Here is a 15,462-nt window from a genome sequence, read left to right as displayed (position 1 = left end):
GCTGGATCTGTTTAATGATTACACACAGGCATGAGTTCAATTCTTATTTCTATTATTGTAGCTCAGATAATTTAAAGACTGCTGGAATGAGAGGAAGAATGAACTCTGGGATGTAAGTGTGTCAGGAATGGGGCAGGATGCTGGGGCAGTCGAGCAGACATGGGTAAATCCAAAATCAGAACCAGGCCAAAGGGCTAGGGAGAACTTCAATCAGTTTAGATTAGACTTGACAGTAATCAGAACCTGACCAGGCATTGGGTCAGAGAGAATGTTAATCACAGAAACAAATTAAAGGTTTAGAATCACACAGGTGAGTGAGAGTGTGGAACTGGATGCTCGAGACAGCAGGTGTGTAGCTCTCAGCAGTACGCAGCTGATCACTCTGTGTCGTTGTGGAATCTGATTGACGATTGGTGAACTGCACTAAATGAAAATGCTGACCTCACTGGGACAATTCATCATTGCAGATCCACACCAGAAGTTCAATTCAATTCAATTCAGTTTAATTTGTATAGCGCTTTTAACAATGGAGATTGTCACAAAGCAGCTTTACAGAAATAAATACATTCAAATTAAATTAAACCAAAATATATTGTAAACATGTAAATTTATCCCTAATGAGGAAGCCAGAGGTGATGGTGGTGAGGAAAATCTCCCTGAGATGATATGAGGAAGAAACCTTGAGAGGAACCAGACTCAAAAGGGAACCCATCCTCATCTGGGTGCAACGGATAGTGCGATTATAAATCATTCCCTTCTATTATTGTGTACTATATGGACAAATAGTGCGATTGTGCAACCAGTAAATTCATCACAGTTTTCACATGAAGTCCGGTTTGTTAAACCTATCCACTGTCCACTGATGGAGTCCTGAGTATGAAGCTGCTCGTGGCAACTGCAGCCCCAAAACCACTACAGCAATCATGGTCCCAAGCCATTACAGTACAGCTCCCCGTATGAGATCCCCAAGCCATCTCCACGGCCCCCAAGTGGAGATTCAAGTCTAACTTGAACTCAAGTTACGTTTTGCTATCAAATATATGACTTCATGAGGAATTGGTCATGGAGAAGATCTCAGTTCTCTTGGTGTTGTATAGTGGGTCATGGGCAAGAGACTCTCTGGGTGCTCTATGTGTGGGTGAGAAACACAAGAAAACTAACTGACCATTACATAAGCTGACACTTAGAGGAAATTCCCAGAACGGTCCTGCAGCAGACAATCAGTACTTTATAACGTGACGAGATTGTCATGGACATTAACTCATTCGGTGAACTGTACAAAGATTCTTCAAATACAGAGATGAGCGAGAGTTAACAGGTGTAAAGAGAAGTAAAGAGAGGAACAGGAGGAGAGTGAGAAGTGTGTGTGTGTGTGTTAGACCAAGGCAGCCTGTGCTACTGCAATACACTGACCTACAGGTCACAAGAAGCACAATAAGAAGAAGGAACCAGACTACCGAATAATTAGATCAGATTAAATTCAGCTTTTTTGTCATTGTGCAAGGTCAAAGCCAATGAAATGCAGTTAGCAACTAACCAGAAGTGCAAAACAGCAAGTTGCATTAGGTATAAAGGGCAAAGAGATAATGACATAGGTTTGCAGAAAAGTTCAAGTGATGAGGGAAGTGGTAGCTCAGTGGTTAAGATGTTGGATTTCTGAGTGGAGGGTTGAGAGTTCAAATCCAAGCACCACCAAGCTGCCACTGCTGGGCCCTTGAGTAAGGCCCTTAACCCTCAACTGCTGAGGTGTATAAATGAGATGCCTCTGGATAAGGGCGTCTGCCAAATGCCATAAATGTAAATGTGTCAATCAGGGAAAGTGATTAAAGGCTGTAAATATTTTCAGGAGAGCTGGATTAAAAAAGATACAAGACAATATTGCTGAGAGAATATAACATTAGAAGAAAAAAGCATCAGAACCACAGTTTCAGGGACAGTTAGACGAATTAGTGGCTGATAAAATGAAAATTCCACTTGTGGCCTCGGGAGAAACAGGATATACATGCAGTAAACCTCAAACTGGAAAAAGTGCTCAAAGGCTGTTAGATGTGTTCATATGAGTAGAAGTGATTGAGTGCAAATGTTTAAAAAGCAGATACTAGTCATTAAAAAGGAGCTACACAGTCTGAGCTAGTAATTCAGTCTTAAATGTAAATTCGACCCCTCATATGTCTCAGAGTTTGTATGTGTACAGATTTCCTGAATAATTCCCACTGATTCCGGTGTTGTTGAATTTCAGCAACAAAATTGTGGTGGCACAAAAAAGGAGCTGTCCATTTATTTCATTAATGCATGATTCAGACATTCTGCCATTTTAGTTTCATTTTTCTTTTGGAAGTGTGCCTAATTCTGTCTCACACAGTCACTCACGTGATTTCAGAGAAACCCAGTGCTCGGTTCTGCCTGATTCTCATCTCCACCATGTGGCTGAATATCACACTGCTCTGAACGTCACAGAATATTTATACATGACGTAATTTAATCCTGTCCCTCTTCAGACTTGGAGAAATTTCTGATTTCTGAGTCCAGATTCAAATGGCCGTAAATCCGAAACAATACAGAACACGCCGTGAGACTGGACTCAGGTCCTGCTGAGCACATCTCACCTGAGTGACTTGCTCATTTATTTTCTTTCTGAACTAAAACATTTTTTAAAGATAGGCATCTCGTCACTTTACTGGCGCTGTGTGCCATAAGACTGACATATCCGCATTATAAACATGACATACAGTAAGTTATCTAACATGCCAACTAATGTCATGAGCTTTAATGATAATTAAAGCTCCCATAACAGTAAAATGACACTGTAATATCACTGTACATTAACTGTCATAAAAGCATTTAGTGTTGTGCTTGTGTCTGTCTTATAATGCAGTGTGTGTGTGTTTTATAGATTTACACTCAGTGTGTGTGTGTGTGTTTGTGTATGTGTTTTATAGACTTAGATGAGATGAGATTGAGATTGAACTTTATTGTCATTGTGCAGTGTATACATACAGAGACAATGAAATGCAGTTAGCCTCTGACCAAAAATGCAAATAGCAATAAATATGACAAGTTAAATAAAAGTTTTCACCTCTCGCTGGAGAGCCTTCTTGTTGACAACTGAGCAGTTGCTGTACCACATTGAGATGCAGTTTGTCAGAATGCTGTCAATGGTACAGCGATAAAAGTTCAATTCAATTCAATTTTATTTGTATAGCGCTTTTAACAATGGACATTGTTGCAAAGCAGCTTTACAGAAATAAATGGATTCACAAAAAAAAAAAATATTGTAAATATGTGAATTTATCATACTTGGCCACAAGTCACTTCACTTCACTTATCCCTAATGAGCGAGCCAGAGGAGACAGTGGCAAGGAAAAACTCCCTGAGACAATATGAGGAAGAAACCTTGAGAGGAACCAGACTCAAAAGGGAACCCATCATTCAATTCAATTCAATTCAATTTTATTTGTATAACGCTTTTAACAATGGACATTGTCACAAAGCAGCTTTACAGAAATAAATGGATTCACAAAAATATATTGTAAATATTTGAATTTATCACTGTGAATTTATCCCTAATGAGTGAGCCAGTGGCGACGGTGGCAAGGAAAAACTCCCTGAGATGATATGAGGAAGAAACCTTGAGAGGAACCAGGCTCAAAAGGGAACCATCCTCATCTGGGTGCAACGGATAGTGCGATTATAAATAAATCCCTTCTATTATTGTGTACTATAAGGACAAATAGTGCAATTGTGCAACCAATAAATTCATCACAGTTTTTGCAAGAAGTCCGGCTGGTTAAAATCTATCCACTGTCCACTGATGGAGTCCTGAGTACAAAGCTGCTCGTGGCAACTGCAGCCCCAAAGCCACTACAGCAATCGCAGTCCCAAGCCATTACAGTACAGCTCCCCATATGTGATTCCCAAACCATCTCCAAGGCCCCCAGGTGGCACCATCTCCAGCAATCCAAACAGTTCTTCAGGCCGTCCATATGGGGCCCCAGCAGCAGCGAGCGAACTCAACCGATGAGAACTCCAACCAGAAGTAGGGCATCAGGATGGGTCAGGCAGCGAGGAGGAGCAGAAGGGGTCAGGATCACTGGCATCACTGGCATCTCAGAAGTAGCATGTGTAGCTCGACAGAGAGTGAGGGAGAGAGAGAGATGGAGAGAAAGGAAAAGATTGTTAGGTGAGCTTTTGTCCTCTAATGGTTAAGCATGATGTACTTTGCGTGCAGAGTGCAAGCAGGGACTCCGGCAAGACTAGCTATGACAGCATAACTAAAAGGGAGAGCCAGAAGCTAACACAGACATGAGGGAGTCCTGGGACATAAAGCAGAAGCCACTCCACCGTCAACACACCTGAGTGAACGTGAGAGTGGGGGGGCGACAGCATCCAAACATCCCATTTCACCACAACACTCTATGCCTGTGAAACCCTCCAGACCTGCTCCTGTACCTAAGAAAAAACTATTCACAAAAGGCTTGTCTAAACAAATATGTTTTCAGCCGAGACTTAAACACTGAGACTGTGTCTGATTATAAAATAGTAGTATTTTATAATCAATACGAACTTTGACTGGGAGCCAATGCAGTGTGGATAAGATAGGGGTGATGTGGTCATATCTTCTGGTTCTAGTAAGGACTCTCGCTGCTGCATTCTGGACTAACTGGAGCTTGTTTATGCATCTACTGGAACATCCAGGCAGTAAGGCATTACAATAATCCAACCTAGAGGTAACAAAAGCATGAACTAATTTTTCTGCATCATGTAGTGACAATATATTTCTTATTTTAGCAATATTTCTGAGATGAAAGAAACGATCCTAGTTATATAATCTATATGAGCTTCAAATGAAAGACTAGAGTCAATAACCACACCAAAGGTCTTTTAAAAGAAAACAGAAAGGCCATCCATTTTTTATTAGTTATTATTATAATCATAAAGCTTACTTCTAGCTGCATGTGGTCCTAGTACAAGTACTTCTGTCTTGTCAGAATTAAGTAAGAGAAAGTTAATAAGCATCCAGTTTCTAATGTCTTTTACATTCCTCAACTTTATTAAGCTGGTGTCTGTCATCTGGCTTTGCTCAAACATACAACAAACATACAACTGTGTGTCAACTGTGTGTAACAGTGGAAGCTAATACCATGCTTACGGATAATTTTACCCAGAGGTAGCATATATAAAGCAAAGAGCAGTGGACCTAAAACAGAGCCTTGCGGGACACCAAACTTTACCTTAGTATGAGAAGAGAAATCACCATTTACGTTTACAAACTCATAACGATCAGTCAAATAAGACCTGAGCCAGGAAAGGGCCGTTCCCTTAATGCCTACTACATTTTCTAATCTATCGAGAAGATTAGCATGATCAGTGGTATCAAAAGCTGCACTAAGGTCAAGCAGCACAAGCAAGGAGACACAACCCTGATCAGAGGCCAGTAGTAAGTCATTTACCACTTTAACCAGCACTGTCTCTGTGCTATGATGAGGCCTAAATCCTGACTGATACATTTCATGAATGTTATTCCTGTGTAAGTATGAGCATAGCTGCTGTGCTACAACCTTTTCTAGGATCTTGGAGATAAAGGGGAGGTTTGATATTGGTCTATAGTTAGACAGCTGACAGGGGTCAAGGTCAGGTTTTTTAATCAGGGGCTTGATAACTGCTAATTTAAAAGATTTAGGTACATAGCCAATGCTAAGGGAAGAATTGATTATCTTTAAAAGAGGTTTGATTGTTTCAGGAATTATCTGTTTGAGGAAACAAGTAGGTAAAGGATCTAGTATACAGCTTGATGATTTTGATGATGAAATTAGTGAAATTAGTTCAGTCTGTGAAGTTCCATCTGGCTCTTTATGGAAATGCTGTTCCATTTCTCTCCCTTTCAAACAGAGACTGCAGACAGAGAAGAAGACTATGCTCCTGAACAGCCCCCCCCCACCCCCCCCCCCCCCCCCGGCCATCTTCGCCTTCATGACAGAAGCCACACCCCTGCTTGCCATGCTTAGAGCTAGGATGACCGTGACGCCACACAATTCACCCAGCACTCTGCACTTATCTCACTTCCACTTCACTAAAGACTTAAATAAAAGAGCACTTGTTTTCCACTACCCCTGCGTTTTATGTGTTTGCGTTCAGCCCGGTGCAGCCTCAAGTTTCTGCAGTGGTGGAGAATGCGGGTATGAGCACAGACCCAACCTTCATGCCACCCATGGATCCCATTCTCAAACGTCTACTGGAAACCAACCTCCAGCAGCAGGCAGTGACCGTAGAGCTGACCTGGGGCTCCACACCGTCACTGAAAAGCTGCTGTCCCTGTGGAGGCTTAACACCACTGCTACTCCTCTGCCAGACCCCTGCCAAGATGCCCAACAACCCCTCCCCAAGATGACTGAAGCCTTCCTGAGCACCTTTTTTGCAAGTCGCCGCATATGAGGGGTGGCCGGAAGGAGACTGGGCCCACATCCTCACCCCATTCCTCTCTGGGGAGGCTCAGCTCGCCTACCATGCTCTATCTCTGGGGGAAGCAGCTGACTACGAGCTGGTGAAAGACTGTCCGCTGCCAGTGGCGTCTGAGGACATCACGGTAGATCCTGCCCCGGGTCTGGCCGGCCTACTTGGCCCAAGAAAATGACATCGAAGTGGGAGTGGAAGGTGAGTCACACAATCCCACTAATCCAGTCTCAGGTGACTCGCGAAAGCATCTTCGGGCACGAGCAGAAAAATACGACCGACTGAAGCACTGTTGGTGCCAGATCTCCTGGTGGTCCCCCAATACAAAAAGGAACTCCTAATGCACCTGGCCCACTCATACCACTTAGGTGGTGTCCTGGGAGCTCTAGAGAAGCTCAAGGATGGTTTCCTCTTGCCAGGCATGGATGCTGAGGTCCAGAGGTTCTGCCAGTGGTGCCCCCAGTGCCAATGCACTGTGCCCAAAAAGCTCCCCCCAACTCATTCCTCTCCCCATCATTGTTGCACTCTTCAAAAGAATACATTTACATTTATTGCATTTGGTAGATGCCGTTATCTAGAGCGACTTACAAAAGAGCTTTGAAGTCTATATCAATAAATACATTCTGATACTGGTTCGCTAGGTCACAAACTAAGAATACCATCAGTCCAAAAACCCTGTTGGGGAGCTAATATAGTAACAAGCGCTCAGACAATACAAAGTTTCTTTTTTTTTTTTTTAGCCATCTCCTGAAACATCGCCAAAGAGCTCGTACTTCTGTTCAGCCATGTGGGGATCCCCAAGGACCTTCTCACAGACCAAAGTACATCATTCTTGTCCCGTTTAATCTCTGATCTGTGTTGGCTTTTGCAGGTGAAGCACCTGAGGATGTCCGTCTACACACCCAGACTGATGGCATAGTCGATAGGTTTTACCAAGCCCTCAAACGGATGCTGTGCCAGGTGGTAGAGGAGGAAGGAAGGAATTGGGACCTCCTTCTACCTTACGTCCTCTTTGCTGTTGGAGAAACACCCCAGGCTTCTGTTGGGAGAAGGCCTTGAGGACTCTTGGACATAGCGAGGAGTAGCGAGGAGTAGGAGTAGCGAGGAGTAGGTCTAGGAGGAGCAGCCCTTGCTGCTCTGCACCATTGTTGAGTACGTTCAGGACATGCAGGAATGGATTGAGCGAGTGGCACCCATTGTCCGTCAGCACACAGATGAAGCCCAGGCAGAACAGCAGCGCATCTATAACCAGCCGGCCCAGATCTGGGAGTTCCAGCCAGGCGACCGCATGCTCCTCCTTCTCCCAAGTGCCAACTGCAAGTTGATGGCTCAATGGCAAGGCCCCTACACCGTCATTGCGAGGGTGGGCCAGTAAACTACTGCCAGCAACAACACAAACACACCATATAAACAGAGACACAAACATACCATATAAACCTGCTTAAGAAATGGGTCAAGCCCGTCCCAGTGCTCTCAGCTTTTGCCAGTGTCTCCTCTGATCCCCTAGAGTGTACCTTGGTGCAGAAGGGAGAAGATCTGACCTACACACAGAGGCAAGAGCTGATAGAGCTAGTGGACCAGTTTGCAGACATCTTCTCTTCAACACCCGGGATGACGCATCTGGTCCAGCACAAGATCAAGACCCCACTGGGAGTTGTGGTATGACAGTGAGAGATTACTGATAATTACTGATAATTACTGACAGTAGCTGATGTGAATGTATGTTTGACGTGGTAGTGTGGCAAGGTGCATATATTATGATTAAGATACATTTTAAAAGAGATGAGGTAATGATCTGAGAGCTTCAGACAGTGGAAATGTGACTATATTTTCTATATTTAATCCGAATATTAGTATTAGATCAAGAGTGTGACCACCACTATGAGTGGGTCCTATTACATTCTGATTAACCCCTACGGAATCAAGAATGGACACAACTGCTGTTCTCAGAGGATCATCTGGATTAGCAAAATGAATATTAAAGTCTCCAACAATTAAGGCTTTGTCTAAGAAAACAACCAGGTTAGAGATGAAATCCGCAAATTCACAAAGGAATTCAGAATATGGCCCTGGGGGTCTGTAAATAATAATTACTGGAATCACCTGGGTAGACTTATTTTTTTGTGGCTACGTATGTTATGTTAGTATAAAGAACTTCAAATGTGTTGAATTTATGACTAGGTTTTTGTGTGACGGCTAGATTATCATTATAAATGACTGCGACGCCTCCTCCTCTGCCGGATAGACGGGGCTGATGTATGTAACTGTTCCCGGGAGGACTAGCTTCATTTAATGCTACAAACTCGTTTGGTTTAATCCACGTTTCTGTTAAACACAGTACATCAAACTCCTGATCAGTAATGGTTTCATTAACAATAAGTGCTTTAGACATAAGAGATCTAATATTGAACAGTCCTAGCTTCAGATCAAAGGTGCTGGCTATGCATTCAGTATGATTTAATTTTATGTTAATTAATTTTATGTTAATTTGTTAATAAAACACACTTTCTTAGTATTTCTACATTTTCATTAGTGTGGGGAACAGACACAGTCTCAGTATAGTGGAATCTAATTGACGACTCAGTGCAGCAGGCAGACGGTCGGTTTAGCCTGCTTGTCTGCTCCCTGGCCTTGGCCCTGGATTGTCACTGATTAACTAGGCCTGTTCTGAGACTATGTGCTATGCTGCAAGAAATGAGAGCAGCACCTTCCCGAGTGGGATGGACACCGTCCCGCCCTAACAGGCCAGCCTTGCCCTCGAAGATGGTCCAATTATCTATAAAGCCCACATTGTTTTCGGAGCACCACCTGGACATCCAGCAGTTCAGCGACCATAACCTGCTGTAAGCTACATCGCCACGCCGCATTGGGATGGGGCCAGAGCATACTACAGCATCGGACATCGCCTTCGCTAATTTACACACCTCTACAGTGTTACTCTTAGTAACCTCAGACTGACGAAGGCATATATCATTAGCTCCTACATGAATAACTATCTTTGAAAACCTGTGCTTGCTTAAGACCCTAAGATTACCTGCTATGCGCCCTGGCTCCCGGTATACACCTAACTAAAGCTGCTGGTGCCCCTAAAGGCCTAGCTAATTTCACGTGCTGCAAGATAGAGTCACCTATAACCAGAGCTCTTTCAGGTTTCTCAGCGGGTGCTTCACTGAGGAGAGCAAACCTGTTAGACACGTGAAGCGGAGCGGAGTGGTGCTCCCGTGGGCGAGCCTTAGCGTTAGCTTTGGCTTTGCGATTATGCTACCGAGTCGTCACCCATTCGCCCCGCTGTGAGGGCTCTAATGCCGGAGTTGGGGGATTACTAACTCCGCCTAAGGCATCCAGACTTTCCCCTACAGAAACTACGCTGCTCTCACTCTCACTAACCCTCTCTAGAGTCTGGATGCGCACCTCTAATACTGCAATCTTCTCCGTCAGAGAGCTAACGACGGAGGAAGAATGACTAAACATCCTCCACTGGACACACTGAACAAGCTGAATGTTTGCCTTGTTGAGTGTTTAACATACCTTTGTAGGGAAATTTAGCTCATTTAGATTAAGCTGATGTATTCTCCACCAATATGTAAGGAAATTAGCTGTTTAGGTTAAGCTGTTGTATTCTCCACCAAAATATGTAGGAGAATAGCAGATCAGCTCAAAAGGGGAAATTTGTAAACTTAATATTTTAACAGCTGATCAACTATTCGTCCAGCGATAAGTTGAAATGAGTGTATTTATTAATTGTGTATGGGATATTACCTCCGTGGCCACCGGCAATAATATCCTAAATATAGTGAAACACTATATTAAGAGCACAGTAACAAGATCGGCAGTTTAAGACAATAAATTTGAAGCACAGAGACACAAGACACTGGCCTTTAAAAATCAGACGAGACTTTATTACTATTCTAAAACACAGAAACTAATCTAACACACACACACACACGCACACACACACACACACACACACACGTGTAAACAGGGGTGAAAATGGCTTTGAAAAGAGAGTGAATGAAATTCCAAGTTACTAGCAGTTTCTCAGACCATGACCTGACCGAACCATCAACTTATGAGTTTGATTTAACATTCGCTTCGTTTAGAAGGGCTCTAAACTTGTATTAAATGCACCAGTTCAGTGAGAATCTGGAGGTACTATACTTGCGTTTGTGTTGCCAGGGATTCCCTCGTTGCGTTGTTGTTTGGAAGGATTTTCCGGCGATGTTGATTGGTCGGCGGTCTGGTTGGCCTTATGTAGCGTCTCGAAAGACCAATGAGGAAGATAAACAACCCGGCGGAGTCTCGAAGGCGGGTTGCAAAACTTTGAAGAACGGTTCACAACGGTGTGAAGGCGAGAGTTGGAGGCTTTGCAAGAACCAGTCTGGATGCAGAGTCTCAGAGCAAGCGTGATCTCCTCGTGATGAACTTCTAAAGCTCTTGGTTGATGAGACTTCCTTCAGATGTGGATGGAGACTCTTGCAGAGATGTAGTGGATGAGACTCCAAAGATGTGTTGGACTCTCTCAAAGATGGATAGGATGAGACTCAGGGAAGATGGATTGGATGAGACTCTTGGAAGATGTTGTGGATGAGACTCCAAAGATGTGTTGGACTCTCTCAAGGATGGATAGGATGAGACTCTTGCAGAGGTGTGTTGGATGAGACTCTCAGTGTTTCCTTTGTGTCAGGGGGTTTTAACCCTTTCCAGTTGGGCTGACCCCAAAGTGTTTGCTCCAATCAGCAGGATCTTGGGGCAGGGTGTAAACTGTATTCTCCTCCTCTGACACTAATTAACATTCTGTTCTCTGAGTTATGTGCTTTGCAAACTTTGCATAAGGTTAAGTTAGAACTTTGTTAAGGAATTTGGTAACATGCATGTAATACATCGTACTCAACTTTACATTATACCAACCCTTAGAAAATTCAATAGTGATCACACACATACCAAACACGACATACCTGCTGTTACTGATACACACACGAACACTATGGTCCCTGTTAAACGATCAAAAAGCATTATAATGACCTGGTGGCTATAAACATGACACACATACGGAATGACATTAAAAGAGGCAACAAGTTTCCAAACTATGGTGCATCATCTTAAAAGTCATTGTCCTTATAGGAGATGTAAAGTAGCCTTATGCAGTCTGTTAAAGCTGGGTTCTGTGGAATTTGTGAAGGGTGGTGAACTTTGTGTTCCTGGGGAGAACAAAGGTCTCATTCCATGAGGGTCCTTGGGTGAGTTCCCCCGCCCCCCCTTTTTCTGTAGTTATCAGTTTTAGCATCGTGTTGGGTGAGCCATCTGGTCTTGGCCAGCAATCTAGATCAACAAGTTTGACAGAGGTTCCTCTTGGCTGAGAGGGTTCGTCCTCTGGTCAGGGATGTCCTATCAGTTGCTGATTGTTCACAGGACAGTTGAAATCCAGCAATCAGTAAACAAGAGGTAATTAACTTGGGTCTGCAAAGTCTGGGAGCAGGATTCCTAGCTTCATGGCTTCTTTGCTTTCCTTGCCTGTTCACTCCAGATCCTACACCTTAGTCGAAGATTAGTTGAGATCATGTGTAGCTCAACAGAGAGAGAGAGAGAGAGAGAGAGAGGGAGGCTGGGAAGAAGGGAGAGAGAGAGGGAGAGAGAGGGAGAGAGAAAAAGAGAGAGAGAGAAGGAAGGACAGAGAGAGAGATGGGGAGGGAGAGAGAGAAGGAAGGAGAGAGAGAGAGAGAGAGAGAGGGTGTGGGAGAGAGAGAGAAAGAAAGAGAGAGAGAGAGAGAAGGAAGGAGAGAGAGATGGAGAGAGGGGGTGAGAGGGAGAGAGAGAGAGATGGAGAGAGAGGGAGAGATTGTTAGGTGAGCTTTTGTCCTCTAATGGTTAAGCATGATGTACTTTGCATGCAGAGTGCAAGCAGGGACTCCGGCAAAACTAGCTATGACAGCATAACTAAAAGGGAGAGCCAGAAGCTAACACACAGAAATAAATATGTGCGTAAATGAAATGAAGGACATTGTTAAACCTCTCAGTAGTTGTGTGTGTTATGACCAGGATTGCAGATATGATGGACAAAACTTTAATAAAACTGCAGCCCTGGCAACATCGGCTTCTCTGCTCCACAACACACATGACATTCATGTACACAGGATTTAGAACATCCTTCCTCAGAAATCAGGTGTGTGTGAGAGAGAGGCAGGCCATGAACACAGTGCTCAGAACTGCGTGTTTAGGAGAAAACACTAGTTTTGTACATTTTCAGGTAGAATGCAGATTAATTGTATTTGAAAAAAAGCACAAAAAAGCACTGATCCACAGATCCCTGACTCGTTACTGCTCCGATCCCTTTACCTGTCAGAAGGTAGCAGAGTTTCAGGGCTCTACAGCACCTGCCTCTCCATCCTCGACTCAGTCAGACCCCCAACACAGACAGTCAGAAGAGACCAGTTACTGCATGAGTAAAGACGTGTCTTGTACAGAGGCAAGCATTTGATTGACATCGCAAGAATAAAGACATAATAATATTAATGTATTGATTATTAATTCAAAAGTTGTGTCAGTATTTACGTAAGGAAAGTTCATGGTATTCAGAGTTGGGTTAAGTGGATTTAAGCAGACGGAGTTTTCAATAAGGTCTCGACCTCTGCCTTTAAACGCTTATCTTTAAACCTGAAAAAAACAGGGACAGAAAATGTACACTGAATAAAATGTGGGACTCAAATTTTTTATCTTTGTTATCTAACTTCATAGCATGTAACATAAAAGCAAGAAAAATGGGCTTAAATTTAAGGTCAGAGTCTGAGACACACCCCTGATAAACTCCGCCTCTGTTTTAGACAAACTCCGCCTGTGTTTTATATTAAACTCCGCCCATGTTTTAGATAAACCCCGCCCATGTTTTAGATAAACTCCGCCTCTGTTTTAGATAAACCCCGCCCATGTTTTAGATAAACTCCGCCTCTGTTTTAGACAAACTCCGCCCATGTTTTAGATAAACTCCGCCTCTGTTTTAGATAAACCCCGCCCATGTTTTAGATAAACTCCGCCCATGTTTTAGACAAACTCCGCCTCTGTTTTAGATAAACCCCGCCCATGTTTTAGATAAACTCCGCCCATGTTTTAGATAAACTCCGCCTCTGTTTTAGACAAACTCCGCCTGTGTTTTAGATAAACTCCGCCCATGTTTTAGATAAACTCCGCCTCTGTTTTAGATAAACCCCGCCCATGTTTTAGATAAACTCCGCCTCTGTTTTAGATAAACTCCGGTCCACTCTGTAACTCTCACCTAACTTCTTAATAGTGCTTGTAGATACAGCTGACTTGTGAACACTAATGTTTTCCTTTTATTTTAATCCACAGAACTTTGTGCACAGTGATCACACACAGAGCCCGGATCCACCCCGACCTGGATAAAGCGCTTACTGAAGATGAAGGAATGAATGAAGTTCAGACATACAGGCTGGTTAAGTGATCCTAATAAATATAAGAAAATTAAAAGTGTAGAGATTAATCTCCATGGATTCTGTTGTGTAATTCAGCAATCTGCAACAAGTCTGGAAAAATCTGGAACACAACCATAAACAGTGTCTCTTCACACTGCATGTGAAACAGCTCGAGTTTAATTGTCCTACCCCCGAACTACACTTTTATTTTGAAAGACGGACGTTACGTCACCGGAAGTTGCTGCTCTGTCTGTGCATGTGTCAGTGCTGTAATGTGTGTGTGTGTGTGATCCCTGCAGCAGTGGAGTGAGAGAGAGTTTAATGAGAGCACAGAGAACGGGTGTGTGGTGATTTACTGTAATTTTCTCTCCCCGATCTGTTCACGAGCCACATTTTCACCGAAATGTAAAGTAGCGTCACTTATCATGCTAACTGATTAGCTAACTTATCATGCTAACTGATTAGCTAACTTATCATGCTAACTGAGAGGAGCCAAGCGGCTTTATTGAGTTAATGTGTGTGTGTGTATATGTGTGTATATGTGTGTATATGTGTGTGTGTGTGTGTGTGTGTATGTGTGTATGTGTGTGTGTGTGTGTGTGTGTGTGTGTGTGTGTGTGTGGTGGGGGTTGGGGGGGGGGGGATCCATAATTAACATAGTTGTGTCTAAAATAATTGTTTTTGGATGTGTAGCTGAACTAGCCTAGCCTAACGCTAGCCTGTGTGTTTTTAGCGGCGTAACCATGGAAACGGACACGTCACTGCTCCGAGCTGAGCTGGAGGAAGAGGAGCTCTATAACCTGCTGCAGGTGTTTAATAACAAACATTAATAACATTCATCACCTTAATAACTTACTGTAATAACTGCAGCTGATCAATAAACGGTTAATTAATTTGATTACATTAATAGTTCATAAAGTTCACATAAAGGTCATTTATCTCAGGTTATTAACTCAGTGTGAATAAAACCTGGAGATGGTTGTTACACAGAACGTAGAGTTTAAACAGAGCGTAGAGTTTAAACAGAGCGTAGAGTTTGAGCAGAACGTAGAGTTTGAGCAGAACGTAGAGTTTGAGCAGAGCGTAGAGTTTAAACAGAGTGTAGAGTTTAAACAGAGCGTAGAGTTTAAACAGAGTGTAGAGTTTGAGCAGAACGTAGAGTTTGAGCAGGGCGTAGAGTTTAAACAGGGCGTAGAGTTTGAGCAGAGCGTAGAGTTTGAGCAGAACGTAGAGTTTGAGCAGAGCGTAGAGTTTGAGCAGAACGTAGAGTTTGAGCAGAGTGTAGAGTTTGAGCAGAACGTAGAGTTTAAACAGAGCGTAGAGTTTGAGCAGAACGTAGAGTTTAAACAGAGCGTAGAGTTTAAACAGAGCGTAGAGTTTGAGCAGAACGTAGAGTTTAAACAGAGCGTAGAGTTTAAACAGAGCGTAGAGTTTGAGCAGAACGTAGAGTTTGAGCAGAGCGTAGAGTTTGAGCAGAGCGTAGAGTTTAAACAGGGCGTAGAGTTTGAGCAGAGCGTAGAGTTTAAACAGAGCGTAGAGTTTGAGCAGAACGTAGAGTTTAAACAGAGCGTAGAGTTTAAACAGAGCG

The 15,462-nt window shown here is 43.2% G+C and overlaps 1 protein-coding gene across 1 annotated transcript in view; it reads left to right on the top strand.

Moving 5' to 3' along the window:
* The first annotated feature begins 14,072 nt into the window (after nucleotides 1-14,072).
* pih1d1 (PIH1 domain containing 1) overlaps nucleotides 14,073-15,462 on the top strand; it is a 26,662-nt gene continuing 25,272 nt past the window's right edge. The window contains exons 1-2 of the mRNA XM_053239348.1: nucleotides 14,073-14,214; nucleotides 14,608-14,683. Coding sequence (XP_053095323.1) covers nucleotides 14,618-14,683 — 66 coding nt within the window. The 5' untranslated portion in view covers nucleotides 14,073-14,214; nucleotides 14,608-14,617. The remainder of the gene's footprint in view (nucleotides 14,215-14,607; nucleotides 14,684-15,462) is intronic.

The sequence above is a fragment of the Pangasianodon hypophthalmus genome, chromosome 13 (genome assembly GCF_027358585.1).
Source record: "Pangasianodon hypophthalmus isolate fPanHyp1 chromosome 13, fPanHyp1.pri, whole genome shotgun sequence".
Classification (NCBI taxonomy): Eukaryota; Metazoa; Chordata; class Actinopteri; order Siluriformes; family Pangasiidae; genus Pangasianodon; species Pangasianodon hypophthalmus.
This window is presented reverse-complemented; position numbering and strand designations above follow the sequence as displayed.